Genomic DNA, 24,537 nt, shown 5'->3' on the forward strand with positions numbered 1-24,537 from the left:
GGAATAAGAGAGTATAAACAATTCCGAAAGTGGAATAAATAGGTTTGTTGGGAGGAAGATAAAAAGTTTAGCTTTTCAAGCAGAACATTCTATTGTAGTTGATGCTTTTTGATGGCTAATAAAATAGTAGTAGCAGTAAAGACAATAATAACAAGAGCACTCAGAGAGCGCAAACCTCCGCCAAAGCAACACCAACGTCCTCTCAACGATTAGCTGGAGATGATTTTTAGAATGAGAATATCTGAAATAAACTCGACTGCTCTCACAAACAAGAATACTAAAAATGAACCTGACTGCTCTCAAAAATTAAGTAAAAAAAACAGAAAAATAATCCAGAATTCTTGTCTGGTACCAGATTGATCTCAAAATCTAATCAGTTTGTGCCAGTCACAAGGCCAAACATCCCTGAAAGTTTCATCCGAATTCACCCAGTGGTTCTTGAGATATCTTGTCCATGGACAAACAAACAAACAAACATGACTATATAATACCTCCGCCTTTGCTAAGGCAGAGGTAATAATGATTTCAAATGTTTTATACAAAGTCAGCAATTTCCGAGCAGGGGTGGGTGAAGTTAAAAGACATTCAAGCGAGATCATTGCCAGTGCCGCTCGACTGGCTCCTGTGCAGGTGGCACATAAAAACACCATTTTGAGCGTGGCCGTTGCCAGTACCGCCTGACTGGCCTTTGTGCCGGTGGCATGTAAAAGCACCCATGGTTGACATTAGGAAGGGCATCCAGCTGTAGAAACTCTGCCAAATCAGATTGGTGCCTGGTGTAGCCATCTGGTTCACCAGTCCTCAGTCAAATCGTCCAACCCATGCTAGCATGGAAAGCAGACGTTAAACGATGATGATGATGATTTAGTTGAGAGCAGTATATATAGGAAATCTATAATAAGGATTTCTAATAAGGTGGTGAGCTGGCAGAAATGTTAGCATGCTTGTATTTACGTTCTGAGTTCAAATTCTCCCAAGGTCGGCTTTGCCTTTCATCCTTTCGGGGTCGATAAATTAAATACCAGTTGCATACTGGGGTCGATCTAATAGACTGGACCCCTCTTCCAAAATTTCAGGCCTTGTGCTTAGAGTAGAAACGAATTTTCTAAAAGGCGGTGAACTGGCAGAAACGTTAGCATGCTGGGTGAAATGCTTAGCAGCATTTTGTTCATCATTATATTCTGAGTTCAAATTCCTCCAAGGTCGATTTTGCCTTTCATCCTTTTGGGGGTTGATAAATTAAGTACCAGTTGTGTACAGGGGTTGATCTAATCAACTGGTCCCCTCCCCTCAAAATTTTTGGCTTTGTGCCTAGATTAGAAAAGAATAATGTTTTCTAATATTGGCACAAGGACATGCTTTTTTGTGACAAATTGTAAAGTGGATTTAGTTGTAACCCTAGAAGGGTGAAAGCTAAGTTGATTTTGCCAGGATCTGAATTCTGAAACATAGAAGGCCATGATAAGTACTGCAAGACATTTTCTCCAACACCCTAACGATATAACTAATCTTAAACTGATATTAAAAAAAAAAAAAAAAAAAAAAAAAAAATCAACAAAATAAGAAATAAGTAAACCAACACTAACCGACTGCAGATTTTCAGCTTCCTTTCAGCACAGTTTTTGTAAGAATTTTCCACTCCTACACGCAAATGGAAGCTCTGTTCTTGTTTTAGATTAAGAACATTGTATTTCAAGGAAGTCTTAAAATGTATAAGAAAAAAAAAAAAAAAGATACAGAGAATATTAATATGATTAAACCAACTTGATTTTGGTGAGGATTTTTATTTTTCAAATTTTTAAACATTTTTTATTGTACAATTTAGTACTGGTCATTATGTAAAATTTCAACAAGCATTAACAGTGATTATTCCCAAATGCTATCTATCTTGTGTGTATGCATGCATGTATTGGGTTGTCCGGAAAGTTCGTGCCGATTTATAGTAGCTTACCTTTCAACTTATTTGCCTTGAAAGCACCTTAGTTCTGGGAAGAGGGTATTTTCAAGTTAAAGGAAAGATGGAGACGCATTGTGCAACAAAATGGTTCATATTTGGTTGATTAAAAATGTAATGGCAAGTATTTATTGACCTTTTTCTTTCTTTGAAAAATAGGCACGAACTTTCCAGACAACCCAATATTATGTATGTATGTATGCATGCAAGTATGTATGTATGTGTGTATATATGCAAGTATGTATGTATGTGTGTATATATGCAAGCATGTATATAGTGCATAAAATATTGATACTTCAAATGTTTATATATGCAAGCAATGTATGTAAGCATGTATGTAAGCAAGTGTTATGTACCTACGTATGTATGTGTGTGTGTGTCTATATATGCAAGTATGTATATAGTGTATAAAATATTGATACTTCAAATGCTTATATATTTACATTCATTGTTTGGATACGAATAAAGAAAGGTTTACCTGAACGATACCACAACCTCTGCCTTCAGCATCAATCCGAATCTTGTTCTTAAGTGGTTTTGCATAAGTGAACAATTCAAACTGGTTTTGGTTTGTGAGTTGAAAAGTCTCTGTTGGGTCGTATTCATTGTCAATATAAATGGTTATATCTGCAGGGTCCTGTCGCTCTGACCACATCAGTGCATACTGGGAAATGGCTTGAAATGCTATAACTGAATCCTGAAACATTAAAAGATTTTAGATTGAAGGCAATTCCATTAGAAACAGAAGGATTATCAATTAAAGTACAGTACTCAGTACATCAAGTGGAGGCTATATTACATTGTCAGGGAAATCAGCAGAGATTGGAATAGCCATGATGATGATTCATTTATATGAATTGAATCAGTTTCATTTCACAAGCTGTGGCCATGCTGAGGCACCACCATTTATAAATATATATATATATATATATATATATATATATATATATATATATACATACATATATATAATAATATTAGGGACAAAATCCAAAATTACAGGTAAAAATTCAATTAAAATCAATTTATAAAAAATTAAAATTAAATTGAGCTTTACAGAGTAAAATATATATAAATATATAGTTTTACCACAACTTTCTCTCACTCTTACTTCCAGTTTCTGTTGTACCTGTAATTCAAAGGGTCAGCCTTGTCACACTGAGTCACCTTGGTTCTTTTCCCTAAAGCTATATATTTATACATATATATATTTATACACATACATATACATACATATATATATATATATATATATATATATATATATATGTATATATATATCATGAAGTATATTTGCCACTTAAATGTGGCTAACCCTTAAGGGTGGATGCTACTGTAGCCCCAGGAAGACACCATGCTTTATCAACCCCTTTCAGGGGTTGATAAAATAAACACCAGTTGCATACTGGGTTGATAGGGCACTGAAAGTGTGTCAATAGCCAGCTGAAGGAGGCATCTTCCTGGGGCTACAAGCTACAGCAGCATTCGCCTTTAAGGGTTAGCCACATTTAAGTGGCAAATATACTTCATGATGTCGTGCAGCTACTGTGTATACCTCACTCAGAGATTTATTATTGCTTATATATATATATATATATATATATATATATATATATATATGGAGGCAAAGTGGTCTAGTTCCTTTCAAGCATTGGGCCACATGGAGGCAATGGCTGAGAACTTTGGCATTATGTTGTGCTTGAGAAGAAGACCCATCAGAGCAAAATTGCAGTCATGGCAGATACTGGTGTCATGCAAATGGCACATGTGTCAGTGGCACGTAAAAGCACCCATTACACTCTCAGAGTGGTTGGTGTTAAAAAGGGAAAGTTTACCAGCCCTGGTCAAACCGTCCAACACACACATGTACACACATACACACACACACACATATATATATAACTTATATATATATTACTTAAAAGAAACTGAGGAGTTTAAAAAAATGATAAAAACCTTTGCAGCCATAAATCCTCCCATGGGTTTCCGTTGTTTGGTAAGCCACCTGATAACTGGTCTCAAATCTTGCCATTTGCTGGTAGCTTCCGTTCCCAAAAGAGAGAGCAAAGCATAAGATGTTGCTTCAATGTCCATTGAGGTTATAGAATTGGAATCTTCTGAATTCAACCAAAATGTTTCTTCCCCTGTAAAATAAATAAAATAAATAAATAATAGGCACAGGCATAATTGTGTGGTTAAGAAGCTTGTTTTGCAACTTTGTGGTTTTGAGTTCAGTCCTACTGCACAGCTCCTTGGGCCAATGACTTCAACTAGAGTCCTGCTCTGACTAATGCCTTGTGAGTGATTTTGATAGATGAAATCTGTGTAGAAGCCTGTTGTATGTGTCTCTCTCACTTTCATATATATATATATGTATATATATATATGTAGATATATGCGTGTATCTTTATGTTTATGCTTGCCCTCCATCCCACTTCTCAACAACTGGTGTTGGTTTGTTGACGCCTCCATAACATAGTGGTTTGGCAAACAGACACCAATAGTTTAAGCACCAAACATAAAAATAAGTACTGAGTGTTGACTTTTCTGACTAAACCGTTTAAGGCAGTACCCCAGCAAGGTCACAGTTCAATGACTGAAACAAGTAAAAGATAATGAATGAAGAATGATTGCTTTAGGATATGCAATTTTATTAATTGCCAGTAAATTATTGAACAGGTTAAACAATTTGTAAGGGTATTAGAGTCCCTTATATGGATTACAGTATTTGATATTCAATTTCGTTCTATTGATTTTAGATCAGTAACATATTTTACTGTGAATAATATGATGGATTAATTAATTTTATTGTGATCAGTAGCTTCATTGATTATAGTTTCCAATGGGCCAATTACTGGTTCATTGCATAATTGATGCTAAGAACGACAAGAGAGTAATTAACTCTTTTGTTACCATATTTCGGTTGAGATGCTCTGTGTTTCTTTTGGTTAATTTTAAATATAACAAAGAATTTAGTAAAGTAATTTAGTTATAATTAGGCTAGTGTTAGGAACATAAATTGTGACTAAACGTTTGGTGGAAGATTTTAATTCAAAACTTAATGAAAACAAGACATTTGTACTCAGAGCCAGAGGTGGTGTCAGCAGGGTTGGTATCAAGAGGGTTAACTAGATGCAGAAGAAATAACTCAAGGGACTTCATTTGTAAAGCACCAGGTTTTTGTTTTTGCTTTGCAATGTGTATATCCTTGGCTGATACACACACACACACACACACACACACACACACACACACACACACAGTGTGTATCCTGAGTTTTAGAATACAGCCCTCATGCTGGTGGCACGTAAAAAGCACCCACTACACTCTCGGGGTGGTTGGCGTTAGGAAGGGCATCCAGCTGTAGAAACTCTGCCATCCGCTTCAACAGTCCCCAGTCAAATTGTCCAACCCATGCTAGCATGGAAAGCGGACGTTAAATGATGATGAGGATGAGGATGATATCTCAGCATGTCATTAACCTTTTAGCATTCAGATTACTCTATCAAATTTAACGCTTATTTATTCACATTGTTTTGAATTAATCATGTAATATTTTGTCGCTTTGAGATTTCAATGATGTGATAGTTTATTTTTAAAATGACACTGTAGGGTTGGTACAAGAAGCCAGATCTGGCCAGCATGAACATGAAACAGGTAAAATATTTGGACTATATATGACAGGTTTAAATGCTAAAGGGTCAAAGATAACTAAAATTATAGGTGTCAAAGAGAGTATCCAGTTATAAAAAAAACTACCTCGAAAATATCCATCCAACCTATGCCAGCATGGAAAAGTAGATATAAAACCAATGATGAAACTACATATATGATGGGATTTTGCATAAACAGCTTTCATGGGATGAATTCTACATGATAAAGCTATGATAGAAGACATTTTCCAAAGGTACACAGTGAGATCAAATCTGGATCCATATGTAGTGGCAAAGCAAACTGCTTTATCACATTCCTATGTCTAATGCAAAATAACTTTTGTAAATAGGACTTGTAACCAAATTTTCTGCTGAGGTAATAATAGATGTGTCATATTTGTGTAAATAATACCTGCATCAGATTAAATAAATATGAAGTCTTTGTTTAATAACTTAGATGTCATGATGCAAATGAAATTGTTTGGGGAAATGTTTTAAATAAATGAGCTTTTATAAATATTGGTTTCAAATTTTGGCACAAGACCAGAAATTTGGGGGAAGGGGTAAATCAATTACATGAACCCCAATATGCAACTGGTGCTTATTTTATCAACCCCTGAAAGGATGAAAGGCAAACTCGATCCCAGCAGAATAACTATTATGAATATTGAATAGTTTATTAGACATCAGTTTCATTTTATTAATAAGAGAATGAGAACAGAATTCATAAAGAACATGTGCATATGCATAAGAAAATGTGGGCCTGGTGGTTAGAGTGTTGCACTCACAATCATGAGATTATGGTTTCTGAAACTGGCTGTGCATTGTGTTCTTGAGGAAAACACTGGATTTCATGTTGCTCCAGTTCACTTAGCCGTGAATAGGTTACCTTGCAATGGACTGGCATATAAGGATGAGATGGTGACTCAGGAAAATGACCTGAACAGTAACTAAGTTCATTTCATATGATGCTGATAAAAATCTTTGGAAATATTAATAAATACATGAATAAATAAAATGAATATTTTAAAAAAGGAAATATTACCTAAAACCTTTGATCTCCTCTCCAGGACATTCTGATATTTCTCCTTATCACTTTCAGCATGGCCATACAGAGTAAAGACATAGGCATAGAGTGATAACATGTATATGTCTTCATAATCATGGGATCGGAGACAGTTAAGCCCTTTATCAATGATCAGGTCCTAAAATTTAATAAAGAGTTAAATATTACTACTGAATTTTCCATAAATATTTCCATATCTACCCCCCCCAGGATAGTGCTTCTCAAACAGAAACACTAGGTAGATCTTATAAAAAATATGACATATTTGTCCTCACTCCTCACTTCATTAATAAGACAGACGAGCATTTGGATCCATATAATTCGTCTTTCTTCATCATGGTGCTAAACAAGTTTCATCATTATCTAGATTCCTTAACTAATGCAGCAAGTCATTGGGGCGCCATTCTAGATGCTTTTGCAGTCAGTCATCACCACTGGTCTCTGAAACTGTATTGCCCACTAGAAAGCTCTAATTATGGATAATTGTGAATGGAAGAAATACTCAAGTTTAACGGTCAAGTACAATGTTTCTCAAATTGGGTTCCATCAAAAAAAATTCTGGAGTTTTACAAGATAAGGTGTCCATGGTGTTGATGCCATGTAAAAATGCACTGATGATGGGGTCACATTATATAAAAAAACAAAACAAACACCCAGTACACTCTGTATCCGAACATAGATCTATTCAATGAAAACTATCCCTGGGCTAAGCAATACCAGCAATGCCAATATAAAAAATAGATAAATAAATGATTACATGATCTTCATAAAAGAAATACAGAGTGAAATCTTGTGTATAAATTAATGAGGAGAGAAATAAATAAAACATACATGCTGTGGTGTGCCAAATTCTAGCAATGCCATAATCACAAATGCAGTACTAATTCTTTCCATATTCTTCCTATCTTCATAAAGTCCAAATGTCAACGAATAATTCAGTTTATCATAAAAGCAACCATTTTCGAGCTGTTGATCTCTCAGCCAGGATATGGATTTCTGAAGTTGCACCTCATCGATATAAATGTATGAACGAGCTTTCACTAGAATTCTGAGGACAAATGCAGTTAATAGTTCACTACCTTCCTTGTCTTGTGAACCAAATATACTAAAAGAACCGTTTTTATGAATGTAATTCATTTGTTGTTGATAACCTGTTGAAGAAAATAAATGTATAAATAAATGAATGATTCAATAATTAGTTTAAAACTTTAGGAATAGATAATAATCATTATCAACAAATATAGAAAAAATATTCTATTGAAGCTTACAATTTTATTAAATTAAAACAAAGGGTAAAAAATCAGATATTAATTAATATCGATTTATTACCAGGAAGCCAGCACATTGAAAGAATCAGAGAGATTCAGAAAAGATATCTGAGATCTCAAGGGATTAATGTATATTTATATATAACGACAACCACTAGGTGGACTGTTAATGTGCTAGAAGAAGATCACATGTCATGTGTCTCCTAAGACCTAATAGTTCTCAAAAGAAAATCAGCGAAATACCAAGCTTAAGTTATTTTTCAAACACCTGTAATGATTATTGCTTAAACTTACAATTTAGATCTTGAATGGTCACAATAACAAATATGCTATTTCTTAGTTTGTCCCATAACTGTGTGTGTGTGTGTGTGTGTGTGTGTGTGTGTGTGTGTGTGTGTGTGTGTGTGTGTGTGTGTGTGTGTGTGTGTGTGTGTGTGTGTGTGTGTGTGTGTGTGTGTGTGTGTGTGTGTGTGTGTGTGTGTGTGTGTTGCTGAGGTATATTAGGAAAGGGTGTAAACAACAGGGCAGGAAAGAAAAAACAACAAAAAAAAAACAGTGGTCTTTGAACAAAGTCCTTTAAGACATCTGTTGTTCTGCACCAAGTTACAGACATGTCTTTGAGGTACTCATTTACAAGTAATGAAGTGAACCAGTGGCAGGCCTGTGGGGAAACTTGAGAGATGCCCATTTTTTATATATATATATATATATATATATATATATATATGAAATACAGATGGGAATCTTGTGTTCGAATGTTTTACCCTATCAGACTCCTACCAGTTGTCTAAGGCATTTTTTAAAGCTTAAAAATGTGTATTTAAAACATCAACACAATCAAACTGTCATCATAACTACAATGTAAAGAATGAAATTAAATTATGGTCATACATTTTTCCATTATTTCAATTGCTTTCATTTCAATTTCATAAGAAACTTTTCCAACAGCATTCAAGAAATCCATGACGTAAATGGTAGCAGCCAAGCTCAGGATGTTTCCCTCTCCATTTGTGATAGGATCATTCACTATATTTTCTAGAGATGATAACCCAGGCCATAACATATTACCTAGAATTGCACAGAAAATATGAGGTGCCATTAAATCATATAACAAAATCACGTCAAAATGTCGTTAAAGTTGTTGGTTAAGTTGTTTAATTTTGTGAAGTTTGAACCAAATAATTTGTGAAGTTTTAAACAAAGAATGGCAATAAGATAATTTAATGCTGAAAGTGAAGTGTTAATAATTACCAATATTTTAAATAAGTGTAGTTGAAACAAATTAATATTTGGATAGCATTTCTGAAAATTACAAACTGAAAAAGGAAAAAAAAGTATAAAGATACCCAAATTTATTACCAAACATGTTGATTTCTGCTTTCACACTTCCAGGGACTGTATCTTTTGGTAGTTCAGTTGAAAGGACATTAACATAATTTCCACCATGATCCTCTGAAATTGGGGGGAAAAAGAATAAAAAAAATTTTAATTTAACAAATTAAAATAAATCTTTTACAACCTTTTTTTTTAAAAAAAATATAAATATGCTTAGAAAAATATGTGCTCCTTGTTCAGATTACAGATTTATACATCAAATCGTCCAACCCATGCTAGCATGGAAAGCGGACGTTAAAAGACGATGATGTTGATGATGATGATGATGATACATATATCTAGAACAAGCATAACTGTTGGATGGATCATTTGGAATGGTGTTGATGATCCTGGGTTGAAGGAATTAAGATTGAATACTAGTCAGTCGATCCAGTAGGTAGGGGTCTCACACCAGTGAAGGGAGCTAGTGAACTGTAGAATTATCAAGAGGGTCCCGAAACAGTAGCATTCTATCCTGATGACTACTGAAACCTACTGGTGTGTGTGTGTGTGTGTGTGTGTGTGTGTGTGTGTGTGTGTGTGTGTGTGTGTGTGTGTGTGTGTGTGTGTGTGTGTGTGTGTGTGTGTGTGTGTGTGTGTGCGCGCGTGTGTGAATGAAAGTTAACATCCCGAGGTTTTGCTTCAATAAAACAGTGAATGGTGTTTACATTCCTCATTGATGATTACAACTAGTTACTTTGAACTTTCAAAGAGCTGTGGGATAAATAAATCCTTTGCTTGAAAAACAAGTAATGTTGGCAACAGGAAGAGCATCTGGCCACAAATGCATCCCTGTCCAATTCATTCTAGCATAGAACAATGAATGCTAAATGAACAAACATTCAAACAAACAAAAAATCTGTTTCAGTTAATGATTTTTCAATGAATTAATACATACAACTTAATGAAATACAGCATGTGTGTTAGCTGAATATAATTCACTCTTTGGCCTAATTTTTGATACCCTCTCTTTATCCTTCTAGCCAGGGTCTATAAGAAGTAGGTTCAGCTTGTTGGTCTAAACTGGGCTGGATTAAGACCCATTGAGGCTTTAATCACTTAAAAGATGTTGGTGCTCGCGTATATATGTAATTGAAAATATAAACAATAATAAACCATAAAATAAATTTTCATTTTTCAAAATGAAATAAAACTAACAGTAAGAGGGAAAATAATATTTTTTTTTTGCCTACTTCCACTTCATTTATATTTGAAAAATTTTCTACTTTTTTAAATGCAATGTCTTGGATTAGATCCTCACTATGACACCATAAACACTTTGAAATTATATTTCTGATCATATAAACCACTTTGAATATTATTTTAACAAGTTTGAAGTGATTTCCTTTGTGCCATAAACCATTTACTATTTCTGGGGTGCCCCCTTTTCTTTGATGCTCTAAGCAAATGCTTATTTTGTTTAATGGTTAATCCAGCACTGAATCTAGACCACAGAGAGCCAAGATAGGCCCCCATGATTACCTGTCTAGACCTTATTTGATTCTCCAATTCTTTTGGGAATTACAGAATCAAATAAGGTCCAGTCAAGTATTGGGGATCAAATTTATCAGTTACTCCACCAAGAGTAGATATTTTATGAGTTATATGAATAAGCATACCTGAAGGGCAGACGTATTCGGAGTGAGTAATTTCTTGTACGAAACCTTTTGGCTGAAGAAATGAAAAATAAAATAAGATTAAAAAATTTCATGTAAATTTATGGAAAACAAGAAATCTGAATGCATTTTTTCTCCTTTTTTTCTTTAATTTTAATCGCATTAAAGTATATTAAATAATTTTAATGTATCAATTTTGTACATAAATCTCATTTGTCTCAGGTGAATTTTTTTAAATCTCTCTTCAATCAAAATTGCTACCAGATATATAGTAAAAATAAGTAAGTAATCCTCTATTTAAATTACAAAAATAGAAAAAAAAAAATTGATTTTTGGTTTTGAAGTGAGTGGTGAAAAAAAAAAAAATCAACAAATTATAAGAAATTGATACTACTTACCCTCATATTGATGAAAGCAGAGCTGGAATCAATCATTCCAATATAACGAGAATCAACAGTCTTTTTACTACATCTTCTATTATTAGGCAAAATAGATTTACCCTGTAAACAAAGTGTTTAGACAAAAATATATCACATTATTCATATCTTTTGAATAAGGAACCTCAGATAAAAACAATGTTTCCTAAGTTAGTCAGCAGGTAGGGGCAATGCCTATTATCTTTTGTAGATCCTCCCAGAGTAGTGAATTTGACACAGCTAATTCCTAGTCTGATTACCTGCAGGAAAACATGGACATGGAGAAACAACTGTGGATCAAGTTTGAATGTTCACAGTAAAGTGCATTCTGCTAAAGACACCAAAGGATCAGGTAATGGAGTTAATCTAAGTTGTGGGCTAGGATATGATTACAAATTAAATCTTTAAGTTCCTTGCTTTGGGTAACAGAAAATATAGGAAGATTTTATTCAACATATTCCCCTCTCAGATTCACACATTTATTGCAGTAGTCCTTCAGTTTTTCTAAGCCCTGTAAAAGAACTTTGGAAGGTTTGGCCTTCAACCAGGCCTTTCACAATACACTTAAAGTTAGGAACTTTTCTGCACCTCCTCGTATGCATACCATACAATCATTTGTATCTATTGGAAAAGTCTCCAAAAAGCAAAAACCCCAATTTTTTTTTAATTATCTACCAAACCTCTCCACCGCTAAAAAATTAATTAAAACTCAAGCTTACCTGTACTGTAACATTAATTACACCAATGGGGAGGTCATTTAAGTAAATGTTGGTCGTAATATATTCTTCTTTACAGAGACAAGACACTGGCCCTTTGATTTCTTTTGGTGTCTTTTCCGAGTTACTTGACACCTTCACTTGTAACCCTATCTATCAAAGGAATAAACAGAATGGAACATAAACATTTAGCAAAGGAACATTGTTGATCTTTGAGAAAGTTTTTTTTATGGATAGCTAAAGTGAGAAACATAAGTAATTCAAGTTTAGGACAGGTCTGAAGTATTGCTGTCATCAATCTTAATTTTTTTCTTGTTTAGTTTGTGCATAAAGCAGTGTTCATGGCCTTTGCAGGTTTTTCCAGACGAGTGAGATCGATGAGGCTGATGTCCAATCTAAACATTTAAATTGTCAATGTCTGAAAGAAAATGTAGCCAAGCAAATACTCAAAGATCCAGTTTATCAAGATGCTCTTGATCCTTTGGTGCTAAATGAAAGCAAGGGACCAAGAGGGTCTTGATAAACCAGGTGATGTGTCATGCCTGTCATAACCTTTACCCCTAAGCCAAAGAGAATTTTAAACAGCTCATGGTGTTTTATCATGATGCAAGCACATGAGAATTTGTTCTGCTGTGAGGTCAGATCCCCTTTTGTTCTGCTGTGAGGTCAGATCCCCTTTTGTTCTGCTGTGAGGTCAGATCCCCTTTTGTTCTGCTGTGAGGTCAGATCCCCTTTCATTCTGGGGTTGATCATTTTCATTTTGGAGTGAGTAACCAAGGCCCCTGGATGACTTTGCTTTGCTGTAGAATACAACTACAGCACAAAATTTAAATTAAATTTAGTTTGCTGGTTATTATTTTTGAGTATTTCTAATTAACACTACTTGAGCAGACTTATAAGATAATTGTAGCTGAACTGACCAAATGTTTGGAGTAATTCATTGGTCTTCATTCTCATTTAGTGTCGTGTGTGTGTGTGTGTGTGTGTGTGTGTGTGTGTGTGTGTGTGTGTCTGTGTTTGTCCCCCCCCCCCTAACATCGCTTAACAGCCGATGGTGGTGTTTTTTGCGCCCCTGTAACTTAGCGGTTCGGCAAAAGAGACCGATAGAATAAGTACTAGGCTTACAAAGAACAAGTCCTGGGGTTGATTTGCTCGACTAAAGGCAGTGCTCCAGCATGGCCACAGTCAAATGACTGAAACAAGTAAAAGAGTATCTAAAATCCATAACAATGACAACTGCAAACCATGGGGCTGAGATTGTTCAGCTTATCGAGTAAAGAATATGAAGTAGAACAATGATAGGATTATTTAGTCAATAAAGTAAAAGAGAAAAAAAAAACAAAGAAAAACTATTTTTATTGTCTCTTCAAGGAGAGCTGGAATTTGTTGAATATCTAATAAAAAGATGAATGCTAAGATGTTTAAGAGGGATGACAAAATCCTTAACAGTCTAAAAATAAATAAAATAAATGAAATAACAAAACCTTGACAATGTAGGAAAAATGTTTCAAATCTACAAAATGTATTTTTCAGAAGAAAAAAAAAAATAAAAAGAAAGAAAATATAACAAAAAGGATACTTACAGTAAGGCATTTCTTGATATTCGATTGTATAGTTATGCTTATAGGAATCCTTTCCCCAACAATACCAGTGTATGGCATTATATAAGAAATGGAAAATGGTTGAAAGACGGAAATGGTAGGCAAAGCTAACAAGCCAAGGCCATCAGTTTCACTGGAACAGAACACATTCCCAATCCATTCTGTTGCTGGACTTGGTACTTTGGTTTTCAGCAGTAATTTTTCATGTTTTCTAGAATAATGTAAAGAAAATTCTAAAGAACAGTTAAAAACAATTTGACATACTTACAACACTCACTGTCCTTTACTTTTTATTGGTTTCAGTCATAAGACTGCAGCCATGCTGGGGCACAATCTTGAAGGGTTTGGTTGAACGAACCAAACCCAGTATTTACTTTTTGTCGAACTGGCTGTCAAGTGGTGTGTGTGTGTGTGTGTGGGTAGATTGTTTGAAGTAGTGTGCAGATTTTATATATTAAGAAAAAGGAGGTAGTCAGAATTTTACATAATTATTTATTTACTGCTTTCATCACATTTCAGTGATTCAGCTTATGAATCTCTGAAACGAGATGAAAGCGCTGAATAACTAATTATTCAAAATTTTGACTACCTCCTTTTACTTTTTATAAATTATGTGTATGTGGCTGTGTGGTAAGTAGCTTGCTTACCAACCACATGGTTGCAGGGTCATTCCCACTGCGCGGCACCTTGGGCAAGTGTCTTCTACTATAGCCTTGGGCCGACCAAAGCCTTGTGAGTGGATTTGGTAGACGGAAACTGAATGAAGCCCGTCGTATATATGCATATATATATGTGTGTGTGTGTGTGTGTGTGTGTGTGTGTGTGTGTGTGTGTGTGTGTGTGTTTGTGTGTCTGTCTTTGTCCCCCAACATCGCTTGACAACCGTTGGTGGTGTGTTTACGTCCCCGTAACTTACTGGTTTGGCAAAAGAGACCGATAGAATAAGTACTAGGCTTACAAAGAATAAGTCCTGGGGTCGATTTGCTCAACTAAAGGCGGTGCTCCAGCATGGCTGCAGTCAAATGACTGAAACAAGTAAAAGAGTAAAAGAGAGTAAAGGGTATATGTATATATATACACATATATACACACGTACAGCATCCATCTACCAAATTTATTTATTAGACAATGGTTGATCAGGGGGCTATAATAGAAAATTTTTGCCCAGGGTGCCATACGGTGGGACTGAACCCAAAACCACATGGTTGAAAAGGAAGCTTCTTACCCGCACAGCCTTGAGTATTTCTATAAATTCATTTTATTCAAAAATAACTCATTTTATATTTTTATGTATGTATTTATTGACATATAAAGATAGTTTAATATATATTTTGATAACCTTAACACTGATTATATTTTGCTTGCAAAGAATTCTTTACCATTCATTTTTATGTAATTTCAATTACAAATCACAGAGGAATTTAAACTTCTTAAACAAAACTTATATGATTTGAAAAGTATGTAATGCATTGTTTCATAACAGTGTCACCAGCATCTCTTTTAGACTTTTATTTTTCTTTTCTTGAAAGCTAGCAAAAGAAATACAGACTGTTATTATGCTAAAGTTCTTTATACTAAAACAAGAAAGAGAAAAGAAACAGAGAGAGAGAGGGGGGGAGAAAAGGAGGGAGAGAAGGAGTTGCAGCATTTCGTGACACATGCAAGTCTGCTTGTAGTTTCTATGGGATTTGCATAATGCTGACCAAACCTGAAGCATGTTTTATAGCTTAGGTTATATTTTGTTGTTGATATTACAAAACAGGAACACGGAGCATAACCATACTGAAATAATATAGCAAACACACACACATACACACGTTTTTATAAATGTATTTCTAAGAATAGCATTGCAAAGTGTCCTTTATTGGCAGTGTTATGTTGAAAAGTACCAAAACTTGATTGCCAATATACATATATAATTCAAGAATAGGATAAAATCTTTATAAGAATTCATCAAGTAGTTAGCATGTGTTTATTATGGTAGTTTGACTTTAGAGCCCCTCTTAGCATGAGGCATTTATGTATAGTAATGCCTTTATATAAATAAATATATATATGTGTGTGTGTGCGGTAAGAAGCTTGCTTGCCAACTAAATGGTTCCAGGTTCAGTCCCACTGTGTATATAGCACCTTGGGTAAGTGTCTTCTACTATAGCCTTGGGCCAACCAAAGCCTTGTGAGTAGATTTTGTAGATTGAGTAGACAGAAACTGAAAGAAGCCTGTCATGTGTATGTGTGTATGTGTATATGTGTGTGTGTATATTTATATCAGTGTGTCTTTGTGTCTATGTTTGTCCCCCCACGATTGCTTGACAACCGATGTTGATATGTTTACATCCATGTAACTCAGCAGTTCAGCAAAAGAGTTTCATATATGTAGGATCCTACTATATTTGAATATATAGTATCTGACCTGAAAGTCCTTCAGAAGATGTTTCTCAGACTACCTCAATGATACCCAAATTGCTCTCAGTCATCATCACTGATATCCTCCAATGACCCTCAACAGAATTTGAGAACCGACTTTCCACTGATAAAATGTAATCTAGCTGGTGGAGTACAGTGTGCAGAACATTCCAGATGCCAAACACACGTAATGTCCTTAAGCAAGACACTTTATTTCACATTGCTCCAGTTCACTCAGTTGGCAAAAATGAGTAGTACCTGTATTTCAAAGGGCTAGCCTTGTCACACTATGTGTCACGCTGAATATCCCCGAGAACTACGTTAAGGGTACATGTGTCTGTGGATTGCTCAGTCACTTGCACGTTCATTTCACGAGCAGGCTGTTCCGTTGATCGTATCAGCTGGGACCCTCGTCGTCGTAACCGACGGAGTGCTCCTATCTATTATTTTAGTGACACTGAAAGGATGAAAAGCAAAGTCAGCCTTGGCAGAATTTGAACTTAGAATGTAAAGATGGACGAAATGCCACTAAGCATTTTGTCTGGTGTGCTAACCATTCAGCTAGCTCATTGCTTTGATAATAATAATAATAATAATAATAACAATAATAACAATAACAATAATAACAATAACAATAATAACAATAACAATAATAACAATAACAATAATAACAATAACAATAATAATAATAACAATAATAATAATAACAATAATAATAATAACAATAATAATAATAACAATAATAACAATAACAACAATAACAACAACAATAACAATAACAATAATAATAATAACAATAATAACAATAACAACAATAACAACAACAATAACAATAACAATAACAATAACAATAATAATAATAATAATAACAATAATAATAATAATAATAATAATAATAATAACAACCTGGTTTCTAAATCTTTCCATAACCATGTTTCTGAAAAGTAATCTAATATTCCAAATCTTTCTTCTGGCATGAAAGCGTCTTCTGCAACACTTGTATCAGCTGTCGTTGTTTCAGGAACATTATAAAACTGCTCCCCTGAAATAAAACAACACTAAAAGATTATGAAATAGAAACAGTTATTCTTACTTAGAGAAGTTTCCATTATGAATCTTAAACTAAAATAAATACAAAACAAATCACTTACACAACACATCGGTTGCTTCTTCACTTGGAAGATCAACTGGGGCTTGTAGCCAAGTGCATGGTCGGGTTTCCAGGTTAATATCAGAGATAAGTGTTAGTCCAGAACCCTGAAAAGTATGGAAATACAAAATAGGATCAGGGCAAAAATCAATGAACAAATAACTTTCTTATATCTATAAGAACTCTGTACTGCAAATTGCTAATGAGATTTTTATCAATACTAATCAAATATACCATACTGTTTAATATAAAATTTGAGAGTTGATTTGTTACAAATTATTGATTTATTTGAGACAAATATAAGGACAAATTTTCTAACTTATGGATAAAGTCGATAAAATCTATTCAGAAGTAGGCTGTTTCAAATTAAATACTACACAATTTAGAAAAACAGAGAAAAAAACGGCTTTTTATTTTTATATTAGAATTTAAAATCTGGTATAGGCTGTGTTTAATGAAAATATCCATCTATGTAGCATAATGTATACACACTGTAGGTAGGGTAGGCAGTTAGTACAGTATTTGTTCTACAATAACATCTCTTATGGAACTGTGTTAAAATCACAGTAAATATCAGAAAGGGAGAGAGAAAGAGAGAGAGAGAGAGAGGGAGATTAAGATGTTCCAACAGAGGTCAGCAAGTACACCAGTTGCATTTCAATCTTTTCAACACATATCTATGGCTTTGGTTCTCCATTGGTTATAATGATAAACGTTCCAGTTGATACAATCAACCAAACAGCCTGCTCATGAAATTAACATGCAAGTAGCTGAGCACTCCACATTCATGCATATCTTTAACATAGTTCTCAGGGAAAGTCATCAGGACACAGAGTGCACTAAGACTTGCCCTTTGAATTATAGGTACAACTCATTTTTGTCAGCTGAGTGGAGTGGAGCAATGAAAAATAAAGTGTCTTGCTCAAGGACACAACATGCCACTAGGATCTGAACTTATGATCTTACAATCAGGAGATGAATACCCTAGCCACTAAACCACATGTCTCCACACTTACATCTATTTAGCATACATTAAGTAAGCTATATAATGGGTGTATAAACTTAATCCTTTGAAATTTTGGTAGAAAGAAATGATAGGGAAAACTGTTGCATACATGCATGTGTGTGTACCAATTTATATCAGTGTAGGATATATATATATGTGTGTGTGTGTGTGTGTGTGTGTGTGTATATATATATATATATATATAGAGATATTTGTGTGTGTGTATATATATATATATATATACATATATATATATATATATATACATATATGTATATATGCATATATATCTATACATATATATATGTATATATATCTGTATGTATATATATGTACATATATATATATATATATATGCTGTGCTGTTTGACATTTGCATTTGAAGCTCCAATACAAACATTTCAAAGTGTTTGGGTGTCAATCTGAGGACAGTGTAGAGGATTCGGAAAGAGTTGGATGAGTCTAAAGGGGATTACGAAAGTACGCCAGCTTGGAAAACTCACTCTGATCATTCCGATAAGAATAGAACTCTTGAATTTGTTGGTGAGATCCAGGCCGTGATTGAAAACAATCCCTCCAAGTCAATCAGGTCCATTGCCAGGGACATGGGAGTGTCTGAGTTTCTCATCAGGCAGGTAGTGCATGAAGACATTTGGTATTCCTCATACAAGATGAGACAGGGCCAATTATTATCCCAAGGCATCAAGGACAAGTGAGAAGACTGTGCTATGAAGCTTTTGAAGAAACTCAAGCATCCCCTCCAACCAATGATTTGGTTTTTCTCAGATGAGAAAAATTTCTGCCAGGTGAACGCACATGTGCATACATACATATATACACACAGGTGAACACACAGAACAGCCGTTGGCTTGCCATGTCCCCAAAACATGTACTGAGAGTGATAAAAATCAAACATCCAGTGAATGTCAAAGAGTGATAACTAGTGATGGCAACGTTATGTTTCCATTCATCTTCCCACACGTCCACAGACTCAACATAGAGGCCTACATCAAGTGCCTGAAGGAGGTAGTGCTGCTCTGGGTGAAGGGGGAAGCTGCTGGAAGTTATTATGTCTGGCAACAGGTCTCTGCATTGTGCCACACAAGCAGGAGAAAGCAGTCATGGCTATCAGATAATTTCTGCGACCACACCACACCTAACATCTGGCGACCTAACTCCCCAGACTGCAACCCCCTTGATTATTATGTGTGGAGCACAGTTGAGCAAGAAACCAACAAAACTCCTTGTAACACCAAAGATGAACTGAAGGCAAGGATTATGGCAGCATTCACCAGCTTAAACAAGGAAAGTACCCAGAAGAGTTGCAGGAGATTCTGAAGTTGTCTGGAGGCTGTGGTTGAAGCCAATGGCGATTTTATTGAATAAATTTACTCTTTAGTATTTCAAGATATTTTCATACAATTTTGGTAAATATATCCATTAAAATGAGATGTCAGTATTATTTTCCTTTTTGCATAGTTTAGATGATAATTTATTCACCATGCCTTGTATGTGTGTGTGTGTGTGTGTGTGTGTGTATACATATATATATATACATATATATATATATATAGAGAGAGAGAGAGAGAGAGAGTGAAGAAACGGGGAGAAAAAAAAGAAACTTTGTATCATGGTAAACACTAGCTTGTCACTCTTTCCAAAAGAAACACAAAACCAGAGATTGACTCTTTGGAAACCTGAAGCCAATGATGCTCTTGGTTATAAACTGTGATATAAAGTAAATAAAGTAAATGTATAAAATAAATGCATCAGCCTCTAATGCCCACCCAGTCTTTAAGTCTGTTTGTTTATCATTTTTCATACAAGACAAAATGAGTCATACTTGACAGAGCTTACACATACAGTACATTTTATAACCATGCATCATCAGACTTCTTGTATATGATTCATACAGTCTGTCTTTTGCATGAACAAAGACAAAATTTTGTTTCCAACAGATGTAACAGCTTCTTAAACTACTTCCAAAACTATTTTTTGTATTTAAGCTATTATATTTTTATGACAACCATCTTCAGCACTAATTATGTAACCAAACTAACAAAAACTATCTGTCATACCAAGACAACCTAATATATCAATCAGTTTACTAACTAATGAAACAAAGAAAAAAATATTCCTCATGATTAATTTTACCATTTCTAAAACTGACTATTGTAATCCACTCCTCAATATATTTTAAGGATCTGAGATATAATGGTTGAAATACTGACCAAGAATTTAAACTTTACCAAAGTATTGTGCCCTGAGCAAGGTACACAACGTTGCTTACCTCGAGAAATGAGTGGAAGAAAATACTTGTGATGCCTGATGCAGGAAACATTAAGAATAAAGTGGATACTAAAAAATAGCTGTATTTTGGTTTATTAAAATTACAGCCCTAATGATGACAAAATAATCCCCATCTTAAACTGATTCTAGTTAAGAATGACAGGGGGATAACTTTGGAATTTAAAATAATCAAAATTAATGAAACAGACTATGGTGAGGCATTAGTCTAATGTTTGGTAGTATAGTCACAACTCCAGCTATGTTTTGGTCTTATATGATTTCATCAGCAAAGCATATTTCAACTATATTCTGAAAGGACATAAAATGATCTGATATAGGATTTCTATTGATAACTACAGAGTAGCATAACTTAAAAAGGTTGACAAGAGAAAATAGCCAGAGATACCTGTTCCATAGTCAGTTTGCCAAGCTAACTGAAAAATTTAACTCATAGTTGAGTTGTTAGGTTAGCAAGAAAAAAAAAAAGAACTACCAAGTTAAATAAGGGCCTCTTTTAGTCTGGGTTGGCCATTTATCTGTATTTGTATGCGTAGACCTGGTCAAGGCTTTTTTGTGGAAGACTGACTAACTCATGCTTACAAATCTCCTCCTCCACACTCAGTGGCATAGCTAATAGAGGAGCAGGGGGGGAGGCGACCACTTCCCCTGAGCTCATTTTTCAAAATTGACACCTTTTCAACTATTGAGAAATGAGTTCAGCACTTTTTTTTTATGTACTTGCTCCCCCTAACTTTAGAACTTGGCTATGCCTCTGTCCACACAACCAATATTATTCAAGGGAACTGCCACTGCCTTTGTGCCAATACAACTTAGCACTTGTATCATCACAGGTGTTGCTATTAAAATACTCAGGGTTGGAACAGATATAACAAAGCATCTTGTTTTATACTCTAACAATTTAACCAATTCTCCACACTGGATTGATGCCTTTTTAGTGACCCTGAAAGGGTGTAAGGTAAAGTTAACCATAGCAGAAGGTCAGAACAAATGCTGTAAGGAATCATATCCAATGCTTAAAGAACTCTTCCAGTGTGTTATTATTTTCCTAACTTTATAAAAAAAAGTCAATTTGCAAAATCCCTCTTGGTTTATAAAAATAGACAGAAAACAGTTAATAAGAAATATTCAAAAGCCACAAAATAATTCTGTTGTTATTAGGGGTTCTTTTCAGAAGAAACTTAACTCTAACAATGGTCAATATACAATAAATACTACTAAAAGGGGTGACTATTTAAAAATTCTAGTTGTGTACAGTATTATGTTTCATGGTTATTTGAGATCTGTTTTGGTCTATTCCCTTGCAATTGTTTCAAAATTTGCTTAACACCACTTAACATTTTACAGGAAAAGAGAAACTTGTGTGGGAGATTATGTGGTTGTGCAACCTTCTGTAAATAGTAACCAAATCTCCCTCAAATGATACCATGCTGTCTTTGAAAGGAGTGTGTGTGTGTGTGTGTGTGTATGTGTGCATACATACATATGTATATATCTATGTGCATACATACATATATATATATCTATGTGCATACATACATATATATATATATCTATGTGCATACATATATATATATATATCTATATGTATGTGCATACACACATACATATATATATCTATATGTATGTGCATACATACATATATATATATATATCTATATGTATGTGCATACATATATATATATATATATATGTATGTGCATACATACATATATATATATATATATATCTATATGTATGTGCATACATACATATATATATATATCTATATGTATGTGCATACATACATATATATATATCTATATGTATGTGCATACATACATATATATATATCTATATGTATGTGCATACATACATATATATATATATCTATATGTATGTGCATACATACATATATATATATATCTATATGTATGTGCATACATACATATATATATCTATATGTATGTGCATACATACATATATATATCTATATGTATGTGCATACATACATATATATATCTATATGTATGTGCATACATACATACATACACACACACATATATCTAGAGAGAGAGAGAGAGATATGTAGACACATGCTATGTCTACAGAAGACTGACTGCAGCTTCTTTCAACTTAGGTCTACTTGATCTGGAATAGCACCGAGCTAAACAACACGACAATGAAAAGTTGTCTCATAAATTTATGGTAAAAAATAATGTAGAAAGCTCTTTCAAGAATTTGAAAGAAACCTGTTGAAACTGCATTTCAGAATTTTTTTTTTTTTTTAGTAATAAAGAATACAATTCTAAATATCTAAAACAATTTACTTGCCTACTTGCACAGCAGACTATCAATCTCACATCCCTTAGAGATTGAATGACACAACAGAAGCCATACACCACTAGAAAGGTTTCATCCTTTATCATTATGATATTTAAAAAAGAAAAAAAAAGTACAAGCACATATCTAAAAGAAGACAACTTTGTAAGATGTTTCTTATTCCTTATCTGTGTGTTGTGTTATCATTGTAAATGAGAAAGTTACCATTTTGCGAACATGAAAATACATGAATGTAGATATGTTCAGAAGTATCAGCAGACGGTTTACAATTCTAAATATCTTATGCCTAAGTACCAAGCTAGACTGACCTAATTCAACTGAACAACAAGAATTGATATATTCATTTCTCATAAACACAGTGTCGAAGACTATGTTGTAAATATTGCATCAGGTATAAGAATATCCAAATGTTTACAAACAGAATTGTAATTTTAATTGCTTTTACATAATTATTCAGTACTGATATTATTAATAATAGGAAAATGTAGCATATTATCTAATTAATTACATAATTTATCAGTTATTATTTGACAATAAGTAAATATTTTATTCCTAACATAAGCAAAAAATATTAGACTTATAAACAAAAAAAAATATATAATTTTATGATTTCTTGTCTAAAGTTCATTAGTGATATAAATATGATAGAGCTTGTGTCTCAGTTTTTACAATACAAGTTTCAGATGTTCAATCAACAGAACTGCTTTATTTTATTATAAACTTGGTGATTGAATATTCCACAGGTACTTACATCCATAACATAATTCTCAAGTAGACTCAGCATGATACTGACTGTGATAAGAATGGCCATTTTATTTACAGGCAAAATCCATAATACAAACTTCTACAAAGTACCATCAATATAATTTTACTCTCATGGCTTGAGCTGACTTGAGGCAATTGTAAAAGTCCCTTGCCCATCTAAGGTGCCAGGCAGTGAGACTTCATAGTTGTGAAGCAGATTTCTTAGGCATTCAGTCAAACCTGGGATCCAATCAGAAATCAAAATTCCTGGAAATTTACCAGGAATCTAAAGCACTTGCTACAAATTATTAAATAAATTCTTCAGTCTTACCTTAAAAGCAAACATTGCATCAACATATCTTGATGAATATACAGAAGCAACACGTTTCTTTCTGTGTTCTGTATCAAAGAAAGAGGAATATACATTATTTAATCAAGAATAATAAACAATAAATAATAAGGAGTAATAAAAATTGCAAATAAACAAAATAGAAAATTTGTTAATAATGCTGGAATTTAGTCACAAAAAAATGAAATATTTTCTTAAGGAACAATGTAATGCTGGCAGTAAAATTCAAACTTATGAAATAAAAGCTCAAAGCATTTTGCCTTGCTTGCACCTAACTACATAGTTGCTTTATAACAATCATGATTATTTTTATAAGATTTAGAACATAAGTTTACTCCTTTGTTGCTATATTTCTTATGAAATACAGTCCATGTGCTTCACTTGATTTTGAAAATAATTAAGAATGTGGAAAGATTTAGTAAAATATTGTTATATTTCAGGATGGTCATTCATTTTTTTTTTGCCAAATAAACATATGCACTATATATTCAAGATTATGTATGAGCTACAAGCTGAAAATTAACAGCATTAACCTTATCTATTTACCTAATATGAACACCACAAATTCCTGAGTTTAACAAAGACAAAA

The 24,537-nt window shown here is 33.8% G+C and overlaps 1 protein-coding gene across 2 annotated transcripts in view; it reads right to left on the reverse strand.

Moving 5' to 3' along the window:
* LOC106869347 (alpha-2-macroglobulin-like protein 1) overlaps nucleotides 1-24,537 on the reverse strand; it is a 127,942-nt gene that overhangs the window by 13,439 nt on the left and 89,966 nt on the right. For both annotated transcript variants that reach the window (XR_016242352.1, XM_089354211.1), the window contains exons 17-30: nucleotides 23,931-23,998; nucleotides 17,222-17,327; nucleotides 16,977-17,112; nucleotides 13,647-13,875; nucleotides 12,067-12,216; nucleotides 11,330-11,431; nucleotides 10,935-10,986; nucleotides 9,301-9,393; nucleotides 8,833-9,009; nucleotides 7,505-7,824; nucleotides 6,653-6,812; nucleotides 3,911-4,098; nucleotides 2,433-2,651; nucleotides 1,587-1,702 (exon numbers count right to left, since the gene is read on the reverse strand). Coding sequence is in view for 1 of the 2 variants with exons in the window: in XM_089354211.1 (XP_089210337.1) it covers nucleotides 1,587-1,702; nucleotides 2,433-2,651; nucleotides 3,911-4,098; nucleotides 6,653-6,812; nucleotides 7,505-7,824; nucleotides 8,833-9,009; nucleotides 9,301-9,393; nucleotides 10,935-10,986; nucleotides 11,330-11,431; nucleotides 12,067-12,216; nucleotides 13,647-13,875; nucleotides 16,977-17,112; nucleotides 17,222-17,327; nucleotides 23,931-23,998 (2,116 nt within the window). In the remaining variant the exon portion in view is untranslated. The remainder of the gene's footprint in view (nucleotides 1-1,586; nucleotides 1,703-2,432; nucleotides 2,652-3,910; nucleotides 4,099-6,652; nucleotides 6,813-7,504; nucleotides 7,825-8,832; nucleotides 9,010-9,300; nucleotides 9,394-10,934; nucleotides 10,987-11,329; nucleotides 11,432-12,066; nucleotides 12,217-13,646; nucleotides 13,876-16,976; nucleotides 17,113-17,221; nucleotides 17,328-23,930; nucleotides 23,999-24,537) is intronic.

This window comes from Octopus bimaculoides, chromosome 6 (genome assembly GCF_046866305.1).
Source record: "Octopus bimaculoides isolate indiv1 chromosome 6, ASM4686630v1, whole genome shotgun sequence".
NCBI lineage: Eukaryota > Metazoa > Mollusca > Cephalopoda > Octopoda > Octopodidae > Octopus > Octopus bimaculoides.